At 43.8% G+C, this 21,294-nt stretch overlaps 1 protein-coding gene across 4 annotated transcripts in view; it reads right to left on the reverse strand.

Moving 5' to 3' along the window:
- HIPK2 (homeodomain interacting protein kinase 2) overlaps window positions 1–21,175 on the reverse strand; it is a 220,526-nt gene extending 199,351 nt beyond the window's left edge. For 2 of the 4 annotated variants that reach the window (XM_007983125.3, XM_007983123.3), the window contains exon 1: window positions 20,784–21,175. In XM_007983125.3, the coding sequence (XP_007981316.1) occupies window positions 20,784–20,802 (19 nt within the window). In that variant the 5' untranslated portion in view covers window positions 20,803–21,175. The remainder of the gene's footprint in view (window positions 1–20,783) is intronic. The other 2 variants (XM_007983126.3, XM_007983124.3) reach the window with 2 other exon arrangements.
- Window positions 21,176–21,294: the final 119 nt, after the last annotated feature.

Genomic DNA, 21,294 nt, shown 5'->3' on the forward strand with positions numbered 1-21,294 from the left:
AGACTGGAGTGCAGTGGTGCAATCTCAGCTCACTGCAACCTCTGCCTTTCGGGTTCAAGCAACTCTCCTATCTCAGCCTCCCGAGCAGCTGGGACTACAGGCACATGCTACCTCGTCTGGCTAATTTTCGTATTTTTAGTAGAGATGGGGTTTCACCATGTTGGTCAGGCTGGTCTCGAACTCCTGACCTAAGGTGATCCACCCACCTCAGCCTCCCAAGGTACTGGGATTACAAGCATGAGCCACTGTGCCCAGCCAGACTTTATTTCTGCAGAGCAGTTTTAGTCTCACAACGAAATTGAGTGGAAGGTACAGGGAGTTCCCATACACACTGCCTGCTCTCATGCATGCATCAACTACTCTCTCTCGAGACCCAAATCTCAGCTGATAGCACTTTATTGTTAACTGTGATGTGTCCACACACCTTGCTTACAAAAGAAGTTTTGGAACACAGCCCTTGGTAAACTTAGAACTTGTAAAATACATATGAACTGATCCATCTCGTTCAAAACTCCCTTCTCCCAGGCCCAGAACTTTACCTAATTTCTCACTTCTATCTTATACATATTACTAAGTAGTTTTCAACAACAATAGAATCTAGGGCTAAACATCATCCTCCTGAAAAGATGAGACACAGACACTTAGACATATGTACCAGAGACTCTCAATCATTCATTTTATGTAAGAAAAAGTAATATTGACCATCACAAACCATGTATCAGATAAAATTGCTTTTACCAGGCTTTCCTGGAGGAAAAACTCACCCTCTAATTATGTTTCACCTAGGAAAAGATAAAAATTAATTTATATATGCCCAGCTACATTTTAACTTTAAAATGTAGAGGTGGCCTAGAAGTATACTATATCCAATCATTCATTCAATAAGCATTTATTGAGTACCAAATATTTGCCAGACACTGTGGGAAGCACTGGGGATCTGGAATTAAAAGCCAGCCTCCTGCACTCATGAAATCTCAGGAAAGAGAACTAAATACATATAGAAATCAGCAAAACTGAGCCACAGTGGTACCCTTCGCACTCACAAGGATGGCTATCCTATAAAAGGCATGCTACAACATGGATGAACCTTGAAAACAAGCTAAGTGAAAGAAGCCAGCTGCAAAAGACCACATATTGCATGATTCCATTTATATAAAATGTACTGAATAGAAAGTAGACTAGTGGTTTCCAGGGGCTGGGGGAGGTTGAGAATGGGGAATGACTGCTCACTGGTACAGAGTTTCTTTTTGGAGTGACAAAAATGTTGTAAAATTAGATAGTAGTGATGGTTGCACAATTTGTGAATATCCTAAGAACCACTGAACTGTACACTTTGAATGGGTAAATTATGTGAATTATATCTCAATAAAGCTGTCAGAAATACATGTGGAAATAAATAGTCCTCATATGCAAACAAGAGGAGGTAATGAAAGATATTATTTATAAGGATTAACTTAAGACATGTATATAACCTATATATAGAAAACTTTTACACATTACTAAAGTACACACAAAAAGAGAGCACAGAGAAAACATGATCTTTGACAGGAAGACTTAACCTGGAAAAGATGTTAATTCCTCCTAAGTAGTTTATAAATTTAATGTGATCCCAATGGAAATACCAACAGGTTTTTTTCTGGAATCAAGAATGTTGGGTCTAAAGTTCACATGGAATAACAAACATGGAGAATAGCCAGGAAAAGGCTAAACGGGAAGAGCAATGAAGGAGAACTAGTCTTTTCAGATATGAAAAGATTATATAAATTTCAATAATTAACAACAGATCAACCCATGGAAAAACCTAAGAGTCCAGAAATAGACCCCAGACCTATAGAAATTTAGTATATGATAAAGTAGGGATTATGATACTATGGGAAAAATACAAACTTTTAAACAAATAATGTTGGGACAATTGAGTATTGAAAAAATATAAAGTTGCATCCAATCCTCAGAACATACTCTAAAACAGGGGTCCCCAACCACTCCCCACCCTGTCCTGGCCCGGCCGCAGACCAGTAGCAGTTCTGGCCTGTTAGGAACCAGGCCACACAGCAGGAGGTGAGTGGCAGGTGAGTGAGCATTACCAGCTGAGCTCCGCCTCCTGTCAGATCAGCAGCGGCATCAGATTCTCACAGAAGCATGAATCCTATTGTGAACTGCGCATGTGAGGGGTCCAGACTGTATGCTCATCATGAGAATCTAACTAACGCCTGATGATCTGAGGTGGAAGGTTTCATTCTGAAACCACCCTCACCCCCAGTCCATGGAAAAATTGTCTTCCATGAAACCAGTCGCCAGGACCAAAAAGGTTGGGGACTGCTGTTCTAGAAGAAACACCAAATGCACCAAGATGTAAACAGAAGAAAAGTGAAATTACAAAAGTACCCAAAGGAACTGAAAAATATGAGATAGGTAAAGTCTCTCTAACTTTGACTAAAAATACAGAAGCCATAAAAAAAAAAAAAATTGACTATATAAAATGAAAGAGACTTCCAAAGGGCAAACCACCGCCACTAAGTGAATCAAAACACGCATGATCAACTGGAAAAAAAAATGCAACTCATAGCAGAGACAATATATAAAGAGCTTTCAGAATAAAGAAGAAAAAGACCAACAACATAGTGGGAAAATGTCCGAAATTCAAAACACAGTCCACATAAAAATAAACACAAAAAGACATTTAAATACATGAAAATATGCTCAACCTCACTTATAATAAAATAAATATAAATTAAAGCTATAACAAAATAACATTTCTCACCTACCAGCAAAAATCCAAAAGCTTGACAACAGATTCCATGGGTGATGTTCTGGGGAAAAAGGCACTTTCACATATTGCTTGCATGAGTAAAATAAGGTATAAACCCTACAGGAAGAATTTGTCAATAACTTTTAAAAATAACAGATGTATCTGTCCCTTGACTATACAACCCTACTTCTAGGATTTCATTTCGCAGATGCACCTACACAAGTATTAAATGACATGTCTACAAGGTTATCTATTACAGGTGACTTGAAAAGAGCAGAGGATTAGACACAATCCAAGATTATGTTGTTGTGCCGTCATCACACATCAACAAAATGCAGTACTCTAAGGTTATAAAAAAGACTGAAGATAATCTCTATGTACAAATATGGAGAGTTCCAGAATGTATTAAGAGAAAAAAGTTAAGACGTAGAACAATAGACTGTATGTGTTATGTTATCTTTTGTGTAAGAGAATAAGAACACACCCATAACACACACTAGAACTTCTAAAGGCATGAAAGACTCAAAGGGTTAAGTTAGACACTAAGAAAAATGGTTATGAGGGAACAAAGTGCACGGGGCTCATCTGCAAAACAGAAATCATAAAAAAGAAAAAAAAAACAGTTCACAGGTTAAGACTTCATTGTGTATACTTCTCTACATTGTTTAATTATTTTAACTCTCCAATACCAGAAGAAATGTAGAAAGAATGATTTAACAATTTTTCACAAACCCATCATCTAGATTAAACATCTACATAGTTTTGACCCTTCAGCCACGTAATGCATTACCCATCTTAAAAAAGTTCCATTCAAAATTTCCTAAACTGAAAAGAAATGGAATGATATGAGCCTAACCATACATCAAACTGGGTGGCATACCTGCTGAGGAAGAATTTATTTTTAGGAATTTTAGAACACAGTATTTTTAACACATACCCTTAGTGGAATGCATTTTAAGAATAAAACGAAAATTACAAAGAAGTATTAAACTTTCCTCTGTGTTGCATATTGGTAATAATATAAATATTGGTATTTTGAAACTATATTCTTTATATTTATAGGTTAAAGAAAAAAATAAAGATTTTTCCAAACCAGAAAAAGGGAGTTAAAACAATTATTGAGGAAAGTGAGAGCACAAGGATTTTAAAATTAAACTGGACTTGTCCGCCTGAACTCTTAAAATTTAACAGTATATATTTTCCAGCTTTGTCCACTGAAATTCTCCAGGAACAAGTCACCTCTGTAGCAATAATCACCCCCAATACCCTGATTGTAGTCTCTAATACCATTGTCCAATACCACTGAAAAGCACAAGATGAGTTTAGGGCATTTGTGTCATGAATCAAGACAGCTTTTCAAGATTATGGAAATTCTGTCAAAACGTCACAGGAGCTAGCTGAAGGAGTCTCACTGCCTAAAAGTTATAACAAAAGAGTAATGATAAGAACACACCAAATCAATAAAAATCCATCAATGTATAATGTTAGAAAGACAGAAAAAAAAATTTGTCACTACTTGAAGTAGTTTAATTAAACTCCTTACTTTGAAAGTTAATGGGGAAAGGGAAAGCATTGGCAGAGATCCTACCTTTCCAGTGGGAACCATGTGTCAGGGTAACCATGCCCCGGTAGTGCAGGAAAGCTCTACTTTATAGAAGAAATGAAAGAATTACAGAAACATTTCCCAAAACCCAAGGAAGGTATGGTTCAGGCAAGAATGACCACTGGGTACAAAACCATTAAGTAAACGATTTGTATGCAAAGTTATACCACACAAGTCACTTGCTGGTCTCTAGGGGGAAAGTGTAACTGGATGATGGTAGGTTCAGGCTGTCACAGCCCTAGACCAGGGGTCAATCTCAGCATCCCCAGTAGTGGGCCTTTTTAATAACAGCAAGTGAAGTGCACTGAATCAGCTCTGGTGAGATCTAGTCAAAACAACTTGAATCCTGCAAGCCTTTCCATACAGGAAATCAGAGGATGGAGAAATAAGCCTAACCCCACCATAAGGAAGCAACCTCACACATCTAGCAGGTCAGAGGTTCTGGTGGCAAGACCAGCACTCATCTGCTGCTTCAATAAGAGACTGTGCTGGATTAAGAGACTAAAAGGAAGTGACAACCAGACACAGGGCATGATACTCGATTAGATGGTGATTTTGACAAACCAGCCTCGAAGGATATTTGAGGGCCAGTTATGGAAACTGGAATAGACACAAGGTATTAAATGAGATGAACTTTATTGAAATATAAAGTTGGAGATTGTTATCCAAAAAAAGCAGATAATGAAACAGTAATACATCATTTTGGTTAAAAAATTGTGCACATATCTATGCATACAAAAATACCTAAAAGATGTAACAGTGGTCATTTCCGGACAGAGAGAAAGAGAGAGAGAAAGAGAGAGAGAGACTGTGTGTATGTGGAGTGTTTTGCTTGCCTTTATTTTCTAATTTCCTTTAATTAGAAAATGTTATTTCTGTACTAAATACATAAAAAAAGCAGTCACGTGAGGCTTTACATTTCACTACTAATCTACACAAGGTCATCTTATAAATGATCTGTTACCTTTCTAAAATATGCTAAGTGGCTTGTCCATCACTGGCATGGAGGAGTCCTGGAATGACTTGGGAACAATCCCTAAGTTGGAACTTCATTGCTTAGATGATTCTCTGACAAATCAAAGATTTCTTCCCCAGATGGGGCAACGCTGTAGAAACGACAACTTGCACCAACAAAGTCTAAGAGAGATGGGGTGATGGTTTGAGTGAAGAAATGAGAGCAAAGTCAATTTTTAAGAGGGGTGCTGAAATGCCTCCTTAAGCAAACTTTACCTCCACTTCCTCATGTGAAAATGTTACCAGCAAAGTTGCAAAGCTCTAGGGGAAAACTGAACCAGCAGGATTGAATGCAGCACTCAAGTGCCAGGGAGAAAACTTCACACCGGATATACCTGTTCGCAGAGTGTCTGTCTCAGAATCACCCTTTGACAATAAAGATACACATTCACACCCATTTACAAACTCACCTATCAAGATGTCTTTTGCTTTTAATCATCACTGTCAATTTTTGAAGATACACTATAAAAGAGTGGCAATTTCCTCGATTGCAGTTTCATACAAAAATCTATATGAACAAAAGCATGTTGTACAATCATTGACTGATTTGCCAAGTTTTCGGAAGTGTCTACAATGTGCGTGATGGTAACGGGGTAGAGAACACAGAGACAACCACAGATGCGTTTCTATCTTCGTGGAGCTTGCAGCCTAATGGGGAAGGCAGGTGGAAAACAAATATGCCCAAATAAGTGGGTTCCTGAAAATTGTCAAGTGTCATGAAAGAAAAGAAGAGGGTGCTCTGAGATGAGAAGAGGGGAATTTGATATACACTGGAGGACCAGGGAAGGCCTCCTGGAGGAAGTGACATTTGAGGTGTGACCACAGAGTGAGCATGAATTAACCAGGCTGCCAGGCAGGAGAGCATTCCAGGAAGGGAAGACTGTTGTGCGGGAAAGGGTGCTGAAGCAAGAAACAGCTGGGAACAGTCACAGAACCGAAAGAGGAAAGGATGGGGCAAACAGAGGGGAAGACTGGTGTCCAGGGAGATCAGAGAAGCAAGCTGGGACTGTGCTGTGACCCACGCTGTTTGGGATTCAGGATTTTCTTCCAAGTGTGATGGGACGCAGTTGGACATCTGAAGTGCGATAGTGACAGGATCTAATGTGCACTTAATATCACTATGGGAAACTGGCTGGGGAAGGTCAAGAACAGGTATGGGGGGGACAAGTCAGGAAACCAGTTCAGATGAGACACTATGGCGGCTTAGGCTAGCTACGGGGATCCAAATTGCAGGCTGGGCGCCAAATGCAAACCCAAGTCTGCTTTTAGGAATAAGATTTTGCTGGAACACGCCCCCTCCTACCTCTCCCCACCCCCGCGCGACTCGTGTATGTATTGTCTGTGCAGCTTTCACTCTATAACCTGGGTAGCTGCGGCAGAGACCAGATGGCCTGCAAAGCCTCAAATATGCACCATGTGGACCTTTACAGAAAAAGTTTGCCAACCTCCAGACAGGGGTGGCAGTGGAGAGAGAAATGGATGGCTTCACGATAAGCAGTCTGTCGTCATTATTCCTGGATTCCACATTTGCGAATTCACCTACTCACTAAAAGGTGTTTGTAACCCCGAAGTCAATACTCAGGGCACGTTTGGTCATGCCTGCGCATGCGCGGAGCCGCAAAAAAGTTGCACTGCCCAACACACGCATTTCCAGCGGAGCTCCACGATGGTGACACTCCGCCTTCCTGCTTCAGTTCTTACACTATAAACAAGTACCCTTTCAACTGTCTATATGGTGCTGCATTTTTTTTTGCATTTTGGTGTGTTTTCTTGGTGACTTTGCTGTTTAAATGGACCCCAAGCACAGTGCTAAAGTGCTGCTTAGTGCTCCTAAGCACCAGAAGACTGTGATGTGCCTTATGAGAAATGCATGTGTCAGATAAGCTCATTCAGGCATGAGTTATAATGCCGTTGGGCATGAGTTTGATGTTAATCAAAACTATACGCTAAAATATATGTTTAAACAGAAACACACATAAAACATCACACCAACGTGTGTAATGCTATACCAACGTACAACATCTACCAACATACAACATTATTACACCAATGAAACTGATACTACGTATTCATCAGTCAATGTTAATATAACCAGAGGCTCACAGGAACCTAACTCTGTATCTCTCTTAGGAGTAATGACTGATTCAGTATTCACTAATTCAGTGTTCCTGGCAACTTTAGAGAACACAGCTACGGCGAATTATGAGAATGGCTACACCTGGGAGGCAAAAATCTATACAATTTGGTGATGGATTAAATGTTAAGTAAAACAAAGTCAAGGATGACTCTGGGTTTCTGATGTGAACTACTGGGTGACAGAAGGTGCCGTTTATGGAAATAAAGAATTCCAGAAAAGGAGTATATTTCAGGGGTTGACCAAGATGTTTCCTTTGCATGTGTTAAGGATGAGATCCCTATGAGATATCCAAAGAGAGAAGTCCAGTAGCTTGATGGCTTTATGACTCTGGAGCTCAAAAAAGAAGTCTAGGTCAAGATACAACTTTAGGAGTCCCTAACAGATAAAGGGAGCATTGAAAACCTGGGAATGATATGACACCTGGTGAGAGGGTAGAATGACAGCAGGGCCCAGACAATGAGAGAAGCACCCAAACAGGTGGGTTAATTTAAATTTGCATCTTGGTAGTTTGATTTGTTTAATATGAACATATTATACTTTAGGCTGGGCGTGGCAGCTCACACCTGTAATCTCAGCAGTTTGGGAGGCCAGGGCAGGTGGATCACCTGAGGTCAGGAGTTCGAGAACAGCCTGGCCAACATAGTAAAACTTTGTCTCTATGAAAAATACAAAAATTAGCCAGGTGTGGTGGTGGGTGCTTGTAATCCCAGCTAATCAGGAGGCTGAGGCAGGAGAATCACTTGAACCCAGGAGGCAGAGGTTGCAGTGAGCTGAGATCATGCCACTACACTCCAGCCTTGGTGACAGAGCAAGACTCTGTCTCAAAAAAAAAAAAAAAAAAAAAAAAGTATTAAACTTTGGAGAGGAAATTAACCTGGTGATGTATCTAGAACCCAACAGATGTTCAAATCCCTTGACCTAGTATATCTACTTTGGAGGACCTATCCTAACATCTAGACAAACCTCAACGTTACATAGAATTACACTGAGGAATAACTCATGATAGTAAAACTGGAAATAACCTTAACATTTGGGGAATGTTTATGCTTGTAAGACTAACAATATTTTCCTCTGTGAGTTCATCACTAGCTTCTAATCTTAGAAATTTCAACTCCTCCAGAGGTTTAATAAATATCCACTTCCATTTCCTTCAAGCTTTTGTGAAAGTGGAATATTTGCCTTTATCTGCTAAAACGCAAGCTGCTTCAGGGCAGGAGTTTTATCCGTTTTGCTCAATGCTGTACACTTGGCACCTAGGAGAGTCCCCAGAACACTCAATGTATTTTGAACATATTTTTGTCAAACTTCACATTTTAATCAGGCAGAATTTATGTTGGTGTAATGATGTGAGGTGATGATACCCACTGAGATTTTTCAAATTGCTCTCATATAGTCCCATTCCCATTTGGATAATCAGCTTTCCTTTCCCCATGGCCTCACGGCACCTCCTCCACCATCTGGTAAATGCTCACAGACTATGGAACCTGAAATCTGCCTCCCCTCTTCTGCCCTATGGATGGGTCTGTCAAATTTTGTCCCAAACGTGAAGTGTTATGGTTTATTTTGACACTGGATAGAGCTAACCCCTTCACCACTCTTATGGTCCATGCCTAACCTATGTCCTACCACCTTATCTTTTAAGAAGAGCAACAGAAATTGGTCTCTCAAGTTTTAAAATACTTCTCCAGATTTTGATGAAAACAAAGACCATTTATACTTGGAGAAGAACCAATGTATTCACAAGTTTCCCTCTCTCATCTAGGAGGGATGGGGAAGACTCTCCACTGGGCAGCTGGTGGTCAGGAGTAAGCTCTGGACCCAGACTGCCTAGAGTCGATCCCGTCTCTGCACTCAGGAATTGCCTCACCTGCCTGTGCCTCTGTGTAACACTGTGGAAGTGGAACCTCTTTTGAGTGTTACTACATGGATTCAATGAATTCACACATGTAAAATCTTAGCGCAGAACTGGCAATAGCAAGTGTGCGGTATTAGCTGTTACGATCATCTTCTTATAATATGTTTTTCCCTAGAAGTCTCAGTAAGAGTATTCCTGAACGTTTGATATGTTTTATTCTCAAAGGGGACTCATGGCTTGGCTGCCCTCTACCACACTCCTACATGCCAGCCATGGGTCCAAGTGCTGTACACTCACCACCTCACTTGACCCTGTTTGATGAACACGACAAATGGAACAAGAGCATCACAGAAATCTGTGTTAGCACCTTTGGTCTCCAGCTTGACTGCCTCTTCTCCAAGGAGGATCCCAGATCCTTCTTACTGGAGTCAGTCTTGGACATGGCATGGATCACTCTAACTTACCTGCGAGAAGCAGGGTGGCCTGCCAGTGAAGGTAAGGGCATGTGCTGCCGACAGATGGACTGAGGTTCAAACTCTGGCTCTACCAATTACTTGTTATGAGTCCTTGCATATGTTATTTCATATCTGTAAGCCTCAATTTCCTCTTCTGTAAATGGAGAAAATCATAGAGCTCTTAAATATTAGTTAATGATGGTGTATTATTATCGTAAGGATAATATTTGGTCCATTTTATTCTGGGGCCCCAAGACCAAACTGGATGAACTACACAGACAAGCTGGCTCTGGATGAACAACAGAAAGTGGCTCCTGCACTTTCTGACCTTCCTTGAGAAGATGTGAAGGCGGGTGCGAGGAGAGGAAGGCTGGAGGCTGGATCTGCACATGCCTGTGGCTTCTGGAAGTCATGGCTACAAAAGGCAGTAGAGTTGCGAAGAATGCTAATGCCAGGTCCTTGACTCTGTCACATCCAAGAAAAGCTCTCATCAAAACAACCACCATCTGATTTTAAATATTTCTGACTTTCTGTTCTGAATGCACTCCTCCAAAACAATGGTCCTCAATTGGAAATGCAAATTCTCAGGCCCTACCACAGATCTACTGAATTAGAGACTCTGGGGGTGAAACCCAGCAATCTGTGGTAACAAGCCCTCCAGGGACCTGAAGGGCAGAAAGGTTGAAGAACCACTTCTTCCACACAGTCCCTTACACAAATGCACCCCAAAGATGGTTCCGTGTGTACATCCACTTAGACCTTCAAGCCTACAAGTAAAACAAGGCAAATACACACTCAAGGAACACACAGTCAAAGAATAAACAGGTAGGTAAGGAAGCCTGGCTCTGTGGGCAGACAAGCGGGAAAATATACATAGGTGGAAGCAGAGAGGAGAGATGCCATCAAAGAAGGATGGTAGGAGAGGCCATGGAAGTCAGTGGCTGAAACCTACAAAACACAACAGCTATCATCAACTTTACCAGGTTCTCTGTCAGGTTTCACCAGCAGAAGGAACATACTGGTTACTAAGCTACTTTGGCAAGCAACAGGAAATGGGTCAGTTTCATCAACTATGCTTTAGGAAGCAATCATATGTATGAGACCAAGGTTGAGGAGGAAAAGGAGAGCAAAGGATGCAGAAATGCAACCACCAGCCATATAAACAAGAAACATTTCAGGTTGCCTTTACTGCTTAAGTTTTTGAAGCAAGGTGTCCCCTTATCAGTACTGCCTTTAGGACAGGGAAATGAGGGGTCAAGCCCTGAACCTTATTAGGTCAAGGCCCAAGCTCACCCTTCCCCAAGGGTCAGGAGCTGTGCCCATCCATACGCTGAGCCCTCACTCTCTTCTTCAAGGCCAGACTCTGGGTCCCTGGGGCCATGATATTCCCTGCCCAAAAGGCTTCATGCATGCTTCCAGGCCATTTCCCAGGGCCTGTGGGTGTACAGGTACCTGGAAGGTGGGCAAGAGGCACCCCAGGTCCAAGGGGAGGCAGGAGTGGTCGCAACTTGGACACACAGACCAGGAGTAGAGAAAGAGTTGGGTGGATGGCAGACTGGGGGCCTCGCTTCACACGCTTGACCCAAGACCCACAAATGTCAAGGCAAGTTCACCCCCTGGTTTGTGTCTTATAAGCATGAAAGTCTGAGTGTTCAACTAATTTCAAAGGCTGCTCATCTGGACTGAAATGCTTCCCAGGCAGGTGTGGAGTAGCCCCAGACAAAGACTACAGCAACAGGAGCCTATCTGAGGTCAGATTGCCATGCCTAGAAACAAGAGGTAGGGCTCAAGTTTTGGTGATGTCAAAGAGATAGAATGACTTTAAACTGTACCTTGGGAAATCAGTTGTTTTTTTTTTTTTAAGCTGCTTAATGACTTAAAAGTGCTTTGAGGTTCTGTAAAACTCATCATGATTGTACTGACTTCTCTCCTGTGATTTTTGTTGTTGTTGTTAATAAGTAGATCATGGTGACAAGCTGCGAACTTTCTCAGGAAAACACAAGGAACCACTGGGGGCACCGTGGCCTTGCTTTCCTTGGGACAGAGGGAAACGCTTCCCACAGGAAGGGCTCAGTGCAGCACTGCGGGCTGCAGGGGGACAGGGAGAACCAGCACTCAGGAGCTTCCGTATGCCTCTGGGGAAAAAGGAAGTGGCTCTGACAACCTGGTGGGAAACACTATACCTGGAGCCCCACCTGGCAGTGCAGCCTAGCAAAGTTCCACTCAGCATTCTGGAGTGTTCTGGGGCTTCTGTGCATACTACTACAGGGGAAGGGAGAGGAAGAGCCCTAGCTCTGCTCCCCCAGCACACATAACATTGGGGCAGCATCTTCATTGCTCTGGCCTCAGATTCCTCATGTGTCAAAGACTGAATATTAATGCATGAAGATCCCACCAGAGTTATACTACGACCCAGTCGGATCCCGTGAAATGCGAGTGAGCTTACAAAAAGAGATGCTTTAGAAAAACAGAACATCATGGTATTGCCAATCCCAGCAAGTTTTCCTGATCCTAGATCACTGCCATAAGGTGTGGGGAGGAAAGCAAAAACAAACCAACATTTATTGAATCCCTGGACCAGGCAAACCGACAAGCGCTCGATGTATGTTCTCTTGCACCACCCCAACAAGAGCCCTGTCCCATCTCCACGGCCGCAGTGCCTTTCACTGCACCACAAGGCCTCCCAGCATGGCCTGCCCCGGCTGTCTGGTTCCTTCTATTATACCCAGGCCAGTAAAAATTACCTTGTTCAAGTACCATTCTGATAATATCGGTCCCCTTCTCCACACCACAAAATGTCACTTGAATTAGAACCCCTTCTAAACCTTTTAACAACTGATCCCAAACACTTACCATTCTCATCTGCTAGTCTATTTTGTGCTTACCACTCCAGCCAAGCAAAAATTACTTTGCAAATGAATTCCATTATGCACTCTGCTTATTCACCTTGTTAAGCCAACACAAGAGCTTTGCCTGTTTCTGTTGTCTCTTTCTACAGGAATACCTCATTTATCCGACATCCTTGGAAAGAAGCTATCCACAAAATTGATCTACATAAATTAATTTCCCTCTCTACCCGAAACTTAACCATTTAAGCAGCCTTAAATCCTCTTTTGGAGTAAGTCACTGTAACAAGCAAATGAAAGAATTTCTTTAACCTTTGACTAGCGGAAGCATTTCTGTAATACATTAGAGAACCTCCCAGGCTCAGTTAACAGAATGTAATGAACACTGATGAATCTTTTCCTGATGGTGCAGGTCACACTCAATGAATAATAGTAATGACACTGTGCTGGAGCTGCGGAGGTGAGTGGTTCAGGGGAAAAGGCCAAAAGCACGTGTGCCTTCTCTCTTGGTGCTCCTTCTCCCTGTCACGAGTTCCCCTGACACTTACTTTCCTCCGGAAGTCCCTGCTATCTGCTCAGATTCTGGTGAGTAGATGCCACGACACAGAATTCAGGAAGGTGTAACGTGCTGTCTTTCTGCACAATTTCAAAACTGTACCTGCTGGTTTTTGTCAGAGCCCTATAAATCTTTCATTAGATACAAAATAAACAAATTTTAAAAGAACATATTTCCACAATCGGCAATAAGCTGGAGTTTTCCAAATCTCCCTGCCCTGTGACTTTTTAAAATTTTTTAATTTAATACTCACAACCTCGGCATTATAACCCTGTGACTTTTAACAGAAATCCAGGCACAAACACCATTAAAATTTGCTTCCTTAATGCTATGAAACTATCAGTTCTATATTGTATGGAAGTGGCTTCTTATCATAAGCTCTTGGACGAATGATTTTACTTCGGAATAACAATTCCATAGGTTGAATTAACAGGGAAATAGTAGTATGAAGGAAAATGGTAAAAATACACAAACCAACCCTTTGTTCATCAAGATGCAAATCTGTACCTGTGTGGAGCCAGAAGTGCTTTTGCAGTCAATGTTATGGAAGGTTCTGTGGTGATCTCTCACTGCAGACGGACACAACCACCTGGAGGGAAATGGCCTTGTCCACTCACGTATTAGACTGCATTCTTTTTGTGACAAAGGTTTTATAAAGGCGACAGCATTAACACATGCAGAAGAACTGATCAATCTTACTTCCGCTTAAACACAGTGGCATTTAATTGATCAGAACCTACTAAGGCAAAAGTACTTAGGCAAGAATTGTTAAAACAGACTACTTTCAAAAACACTACAAATTTGTTCAATGCTGTGTTCAGAAATAAGTCTCTATAAAACCACGAAGTTATTTTGGAGTTTTAAATGTTTGCTGCCTTTTTTTTTTTTTTGGCAATGATTTTACTAGCTTGCTTTCTAAGGGCAAAGATATCTGTTAGAAAAAACACAAGCTGCAGTGATGTCGTTCATTACATCTTTTGCCTTTTCCATTGGCTTTAGACCAAAGACAGGGAGGACTACCCTCTGAAAGTCTGACTTGTAACCACTCTCATGAACACCTAGCTCACTCACCTCGGAGAACCTAGTAAAACAGGTATGGCTTTAGCTGACTCAGAATCTATAAAGAGTTTGACAAACTGTCCTTTCCAAATGAGGATGACCTGACACTGCTTGGAATCATCAAGATTCTTCTGTGTGCTCACCCTTCTTTCAAGTGTAGTTTAAGAAGTTTTCATATTTATGGCCTCTGCATTCTGTTTGTCAGATCTACAGGAGATCATTAAGCAAGATTCTAAAGAGTTGGAAGTTGAGGGGTGAAATGCAAAGTGATCAGTGGAGTTAAGCAGAAGGTGGCTTTGTAGGGGTGAGGGATGCTAGACACAAGTACAAGAAAAATAAAGACTCACGGCCAAAATGAATGAGAGCTACCGATGAGTCACCAATCCAGGGCTGTGTAAGCTATAACTTAGATGCATTAAAAGGAACAGTCAATTCCACAAATATTTATGAAGCGCCTACTAGGTTTAAGGAACTGCACGGCTATTGTAGGGGATACAAAGATGAATCAGACATGGTTCCTGCCCTCCAGGGGTTCACGATGATGCAAGAACCCTGAAGTCGTTTTTCTCTTATACACGGTACTAATGAGAACATTATTAAAGAGCTGTATTCAGTTTTAACTGCCACCACTTTTTTAAATAGGGAGAAACTAGAGAGAGTTCAGAGGAGAAGAGATGCTTTCAGTGACACAAAACAGGCTCTGTGAGGAAAAAGCTAAAGAGACCCAGTTATTATCTTTAAGTATATGAAAGGTTTTAGAGAAAGGAATTGAGTAAAAGAAAACAAGTTTGAATGACAGCAGGCGAGATTTCAGCCAGGCCCAGGAATTTCTTGACAATCAGGTTAATAGAATACTGGAATTGGTCACTCAGGGAGTTCCAACTGCCCTTTCCTGGAAAAAAAAAAAATTAATGAACTGACAATTTCAAGTCACGGACATTCACCTTCCCGAAGACGGGGGTGAACTACATCTCTGTCAAGGTCTTCTGCGCTGGGGCTCTATGCCCCTGAAGCTAGGCCAGGCTTTTCTTTTTCCACAATTCCCTGAATGATCCGCTCTGTGTAAGCAGCCACTGAATGCTTTGGAGTGACCGCCTGATCTACAGCCCCACCACCAAGTGCCACTCAACTACCTGGAATACAAGGTCTCCGTCAGGTGACAAAGCTGGGAATCAGTTCTCCAACAGCCACGTATGATGCAAGAGTCCACTCACAACAGAGCCTACGACACACCAAATATCGCAAACGAACATCTCTGAGAACTTGTGCAAATTAGAAACATATTTGCATTGGCAAGGATATAAAATTTAAGTAACAAATAGAGGAAGACAGGATCTTTTGCAAGTTAGAGACAGTAATATCTAAGGACATTTCTAAGAAAGCTTGTAATGAGTATTTTCTACACTCAGAAACACTTTTCTGAGTCCACGTAAAGAAAATACTTCAAGAGAAAATAGGGAAATGGGGTCTTCCTGCTCTTTATTTATTTACCTATTTATTGAGAAAGAGCCTTACTCCACTGCCCAGGCTGGAGTGCAATGGCACAATCTCAGTTCACTGCAACCTCTCCTCCTGGGTTCAAGCACTTCTCCTGCCTCAGCCTCCCAAGTAGCTGGGATTACAGGCACCCACTACCACATCTAGTTAATTTTTTTTTTTTTTTTTGTATTTTTAATAGAGATGGGCTTTCGCATGTTGGCCAGGTTGGTCTCGAACTCCTGATCCACCCGCTTCAGCCTCCCAAAGTGCTGGGATTACAGGTGTGAGCCACCATGCCTAGCCAAGTCTTCCCATTCTAGCTGAAGAAAACATAGGCATGTCAGAAGTACGAACTGCCACTAAAAAAAAAAAAGAAGAAAAAATTCCATCTCGAATCAGACCCAAGGTCTAATGAGTCTATGCTTCTTTCACTTCCCCCATCCTGTAAAGTCGAGGACAGGGATTAAGATTTTGTTATTTCAACAAACCCAGAACCTGCCACCCGGCCTGGCACACAGCAGGTCCTACATAAATGTTTGCTGAATGAATGCATTAAACATGGGCCCTCGTCTGTCAGGTGGTGGCACATGTGAGTTCATGTGGGTGAAGGGTGCAGGGCGGTGCACAGCACAAAGTCAATATGGCCTAAGTCACCATGATCACCATGACCCTCAAGCATCTGGGTTGCTTTTAGAGGAAAAATAAAGATCTTCCTATACTCTAGGTTTTTCCTTTTCTTTTTCCCCCCTACAGGGAATTGCCATATGAAATGGAACTCTTGCGAGTTTGGGCCTTTCAAGTTCACATCCCATCGGTGGTTCTATAAAGTCTGCTGCCATTATTCTGAAGCCCGTCTTTGATACCAACCCAAAGTCCTTGAATTGTCATCAATATGACTACCAGAAAGCATGGGCGAATTACATGGTCAGAGAAGAATAAGAAATGCTCACATATCACACCCTCTTGATCATCACTACTTTGCTCCATACAAACCTCAAAGGTGGTTCACCAAGACTGGTCTCTATGGGAGGGGGAGGGAGAGAGAGAGAGAGAGAGAGAGAGAGAGAGAGAGAGAGAGAGAGAGAGAGAGAGAGAGAGAAATAAAACATAAAATAACTTACAGAAAGCACCAAATTGCCTTTTGTAGGAAAATGACGTTTAATGCACGATGAGGCAGACCCTACCTTGTGGTGGGTGAGGAGCCTCCCCTTGGAAGAGGCCCTTGGGGAACCACCTCTGGGTGCTTCCTTGCCCAGCCTGCTGCTCTGCTTAGGAATGGATCTTGGTTAAGGACAAAGGTTATCTTTCATACCTGGGGATACTTTCCAAAAGGCACAGCTGCAGCCCCTGAAACTGCCCCAGCAGTTTATTTCCACATTTTTCAAGTAGCACAGAAAGTGCCACTATAGAAGAGAAATTCTCTACCTGAAACTAGCAGAAGCTCAATGCAAATAAAGAATCTAGAAAGGTCACAGAAGGGGTAAAAAGAAGGTTCTTTCTTCTATGGCTATAGGGGGTTTATTGTTGCTGGTGCCCAAACTGGAAAGGGAATCGCAGGAGATTAATAATTGAGATGTTGCTATTATTGGTTTTCTAAACTATTTGTGGGTTATTCTTTCCCTGGAGTCATCATGCCTGTAAGCATCTCAGAAGATAGAGGGATTTAACACACACTCAGAAGATGCCTACTATAGCCAGGGACTTTACATGCACTAGTTTCTAATGGAGTTCCTGCACAATCCAATAAAGCCCAAAGTCATATGGCTAGATTCAAACTCAGGCTTCTCTGATGCAAGTATCACAGCACACTGTCTGAAATCAAGGATAAGATTAAGGCACCTTACTTACTACTCAAATGTGGTGAGAAGAAAAGCAATATTTATACTTACTAATTTTTTAAATATAAAACCTAAACACAGGAACAGATATGTTAGGGCATGTATCATCAAACTCTGCTAACTGAAGATGATTCCGAATCTCATTTCTTGGTAGACAGCTTGGTAGACAGGCATCTTCAGGTCTATCTGATGATGAATTGCAGCAGAACAGTTTTTGGAAGTCTGTGAAGTGTTCTTTTACATAAGCCAATAGTAATCAACACAGCATATCTCAGGGAGAGGAAAACATAAATATCTTGGAATTCAGTCTCCTCTCATTCAGAACCCACGGCAATAGAGACCTTGGCTGTTGGCCTTTGCACTAGATATTGAAAAAGCCTTGCTAAGCAAGTTGATAGAGGAAATACAATCACAAGGCAAATGTTTAACCTTCTAAAGAAAATAAACCTTTTTATAAGAAGTTCAGTTCCAAACCACCAAAAACTAACGTGCTATTTATAAACCTATCCTTCAAGAAAGCCCGGGAAGACTGATTCTCTTTGCCACCCATGAATTCTTATGATCAAATACCCCTTGTTTCAAAAACAGCATTTCTGTCTAAATCTCTGGCGGTTCAGAAAGCTCCATTAATGCAACTGGGCCTTCACCTGGCATTCCAACCTGGTACAGCAGTACCCCATTGAAACAATTCCCCCTTGTGTCACTACACTTTTCCTGAGAAGAATCATGCACAGAGGAGCTCAAAATCCACGAGGAATCCCTCTTCTTATAGAAATCTGCGGGAAAAGCTCTGCTCATTTAGCGTGCACACAGGGAGTCCATGTGTTCTGATTGAGATAGGGGAAAAATCAGGTTTCCTGAACCCAGCGGATGTTACCATGGCGGGAGAAAGGAGGTCATCAGAGTCTTGGCACACTCATCAGTGAGTGAATGCGGGTCCTAGCAACCTAATCCTTGATTCTAGAGGTCACCTGTTGTAGAGCATATCCAACAATCTCTTTCAAAAACACCCAGGCCTGGGCTTTTGGCAGAGTGATGTGGGCTAGTTGAGGTGGGATGGGGAAGAACATTAGAAAAATAATTATAAAGGTGCACAGAGAAACATCCGGAATAAAAGGGTGCACAGCGCGGGAAGAATGAAGAAGGCACATGGATAAGATGGAGGGAAACGGAGGGCTGAAAGAGGCCACCACGGAGGTCACCTGAGACAGGGAAGGAAGGCTGGAAAATAAAAACAGTTCATGAGACTTTTGAGATCCATGATTATTCTTAAACCGTAACACCCTACACACCTGCAATTCTTTATCTGGCGTAAGGAACTGGAAGAACAATGTAGCAGGAATGGGGAGAGCCAAGTCTCAGCCTCGGGGGCATGGCCTACATTCCACATGGATTTAGAATGAAAGGAGCAGGAGGAGAACAGTGCAGTTCCCAAGATGGCTTTCCACAAAGTTGACAAAATACACCCCAACTCACATACCCGGTCCCTAGTAACAGGGAAACCAGCCGTTTACTATAGTTCTGAATTCAATGCCAAGTTCCTTCTCGCAACTCACCAGGAGTGTCCAGCAGAGGGAGTCTCAAGGAGGTACTTAATAAAGAGAAAATTGTTTCATTTTAACACTCTAGACAGTGGGAGCATTGACTGTAGCCCCCTCCTGTAGACGCAGATGAACAATGAAAGCCCGACATGGGTTCTCCCGCATGTTCACATGTTCACCGGCATGTTCTATTCTGCGTGGTGGAGTGATCAGAAATTTCGTTTTGTTTTGTCGAATGGTTAAATGGACCTTGTGTTCTTCAGAATCAAAGAGGAAAGCCCCTGGAATAACATCTCTCTGTTGCCTTCTAAACAGCCCCTTTGTTTCTAAGAGAGTCTGAAAAAAAATATTTACAGTCCATAGGTTATTTACAGCCTCGTTATCCAGGGCCTGACTGGTAACTTTATTCCGGCCAGAAACCTAATTCATTTGGAGCCCTGAATCTAATAACAGATTTTCTTTTCAGATAAGTTGTTTTTTTTTTTTTAACCAGCCTCTTATAACAGAGATAAAACTATTAACGCCTTCCCCGTCTCACTGGCCACAACTGTTCTCCGGATTTACAGGCGGATTACATTCCCCCCTCGTGCCCTCCTCTGTGCCACACAAACCCTGTCCCCTCTCATTTGCGATTTCATCCACAGAATATCTGAACAAAACCGAAAGAAAGCCAGGGGGACCCACACTAAAAGTATGTGAAGGCTGCGAATTCAATGATTTCATGAGACAAACATTTACACGATGAAAAGACTGAAAAATCAGACACACTTGGGTTTAAAATTTCTCCTACTACAAGCACACAAAAACACATCGAAGTGTAAAAACTTAGTTGATTCTGGGTTGCTTTCTGGCTGGAAGCTGACAGAACGGACTGAAGAGAAACGAAAGACACTGTGCGAGGCAGACCTACTGCTTTTCTGCCTTGCGTTCTTTTCTTTCTTGCTAAAGGCAAAGGGGGAAAAATACCCCGACGCCAGGTGAAGGTGCACAACACAGGTCGACCCAGACCGAGCCAGGAAAACGTATCCGCCGCTCCCCCGGCTGGAAAACCCAAAGTCCACGTCCCCTTCCACACGCTAATGCGGGGAGATTTTCGCCTATTTCATTGTTCTGCCTGGCTCTGACACGGACTTTTCATCTCTCTCCCCACCTAGCCCCGTGCATTCCGATTCCACAGCCCCCCCAAAATCGGAGGCTCGCGGAGAATAAAGGAGCGTGGGGTGGGCGCGGAGAGAAATGGGAAGGGGCGCGGGGCGGAGAGCGAAGTGGAAAGGAGGTGCTCCGAAAGGTAATGTGGGGGGGCGGTGGAAGCTGAGCCGCATCACCTTCTTTTATCGCAAATAAATAAAAAGCACAGTCACCGGTCCGCCTTCCCCGGCGCCCCTGCCCTCCGCGGGCAGCCGCCCACCCTCGCACACGCCCCCTCCCCTCCTGCGCCCCCGGTCCCTCTCCCCGCCCTGGAAGCAGGACCCTGCCGGCGCCGGGTCCCGGTCATCTTCCGGGCGAGGGAGGGGGTCGCGGCCCCCTCGGGCCCCGGGTGGGGGCTGGGGCGGGCGCCGGGGGCTGCGGGCGCGGGGCCGCGGGCAGAACAAAGCTGCGGGGGCCGCACCGGGCGGCGGGCGCGGGGTCGGCGGGGCCGGGCGCCCCTTACCTTCGTACACGGGGGCCATCGGGGCCGGGGTGTCCGCGGTTCATGGCAACGGGGACGGGAAAGCGGCGCGCGAGCTCGGCCCCCCCAGCCTCAGTCGGAATCTGCCATCTTGAGCCTGTGTCTCCGCTCTCGGCGCAGCCGAGGCCGCCCGCGCCCGCATCACCGCCTCCCGTGGCCGGCGCCGGGGGAGGGGGCCGGGCGCGCCGCCGCCGCCGCCGCCGCTGCCGCCCGGGCCCGGCGCGGGGGGCTCGGGGCTCGGGGCTCGGGGCGGCCGGGCGGGCGGAGCGGCCGAGGCCGAGGCGCCGAGCGGCCGCGGCCCCCGAGCGGGTCCGCGGAGGGGCGGGAGCCGGGGGCAGCGCGCGGCCAGGGCCGGCGGGGCTCAGCTCAGCATGGCTGGGCGCGGGGGCTCCGCAAAAGTTGCTGGCGGAGGGGGGCGGCGGGCGGGGGCGGGGCGCGGGGCCGGGAGAGCCACAGGGAGTCCGCGCGCAATCGAGCGCCGATGGCACGGATG

The sequence above is a fragment of the Chlorocebus sabaeus genome, chromosome 21 (genome assembly GCF_047675955.1).
Source record: "Chlorocebus sabaeus isolate Y175 chromosome 21, mChlSab1.0.hap1, whole genome shotgun sequence".
In the NCBI taxonomy this organism is placed as follows: Eukaryota; Metazoa; Chordata; class Mammalia; order Primates; family Cercopithecidae; genus Chlorocebus; species Chlorocebus sabaeus.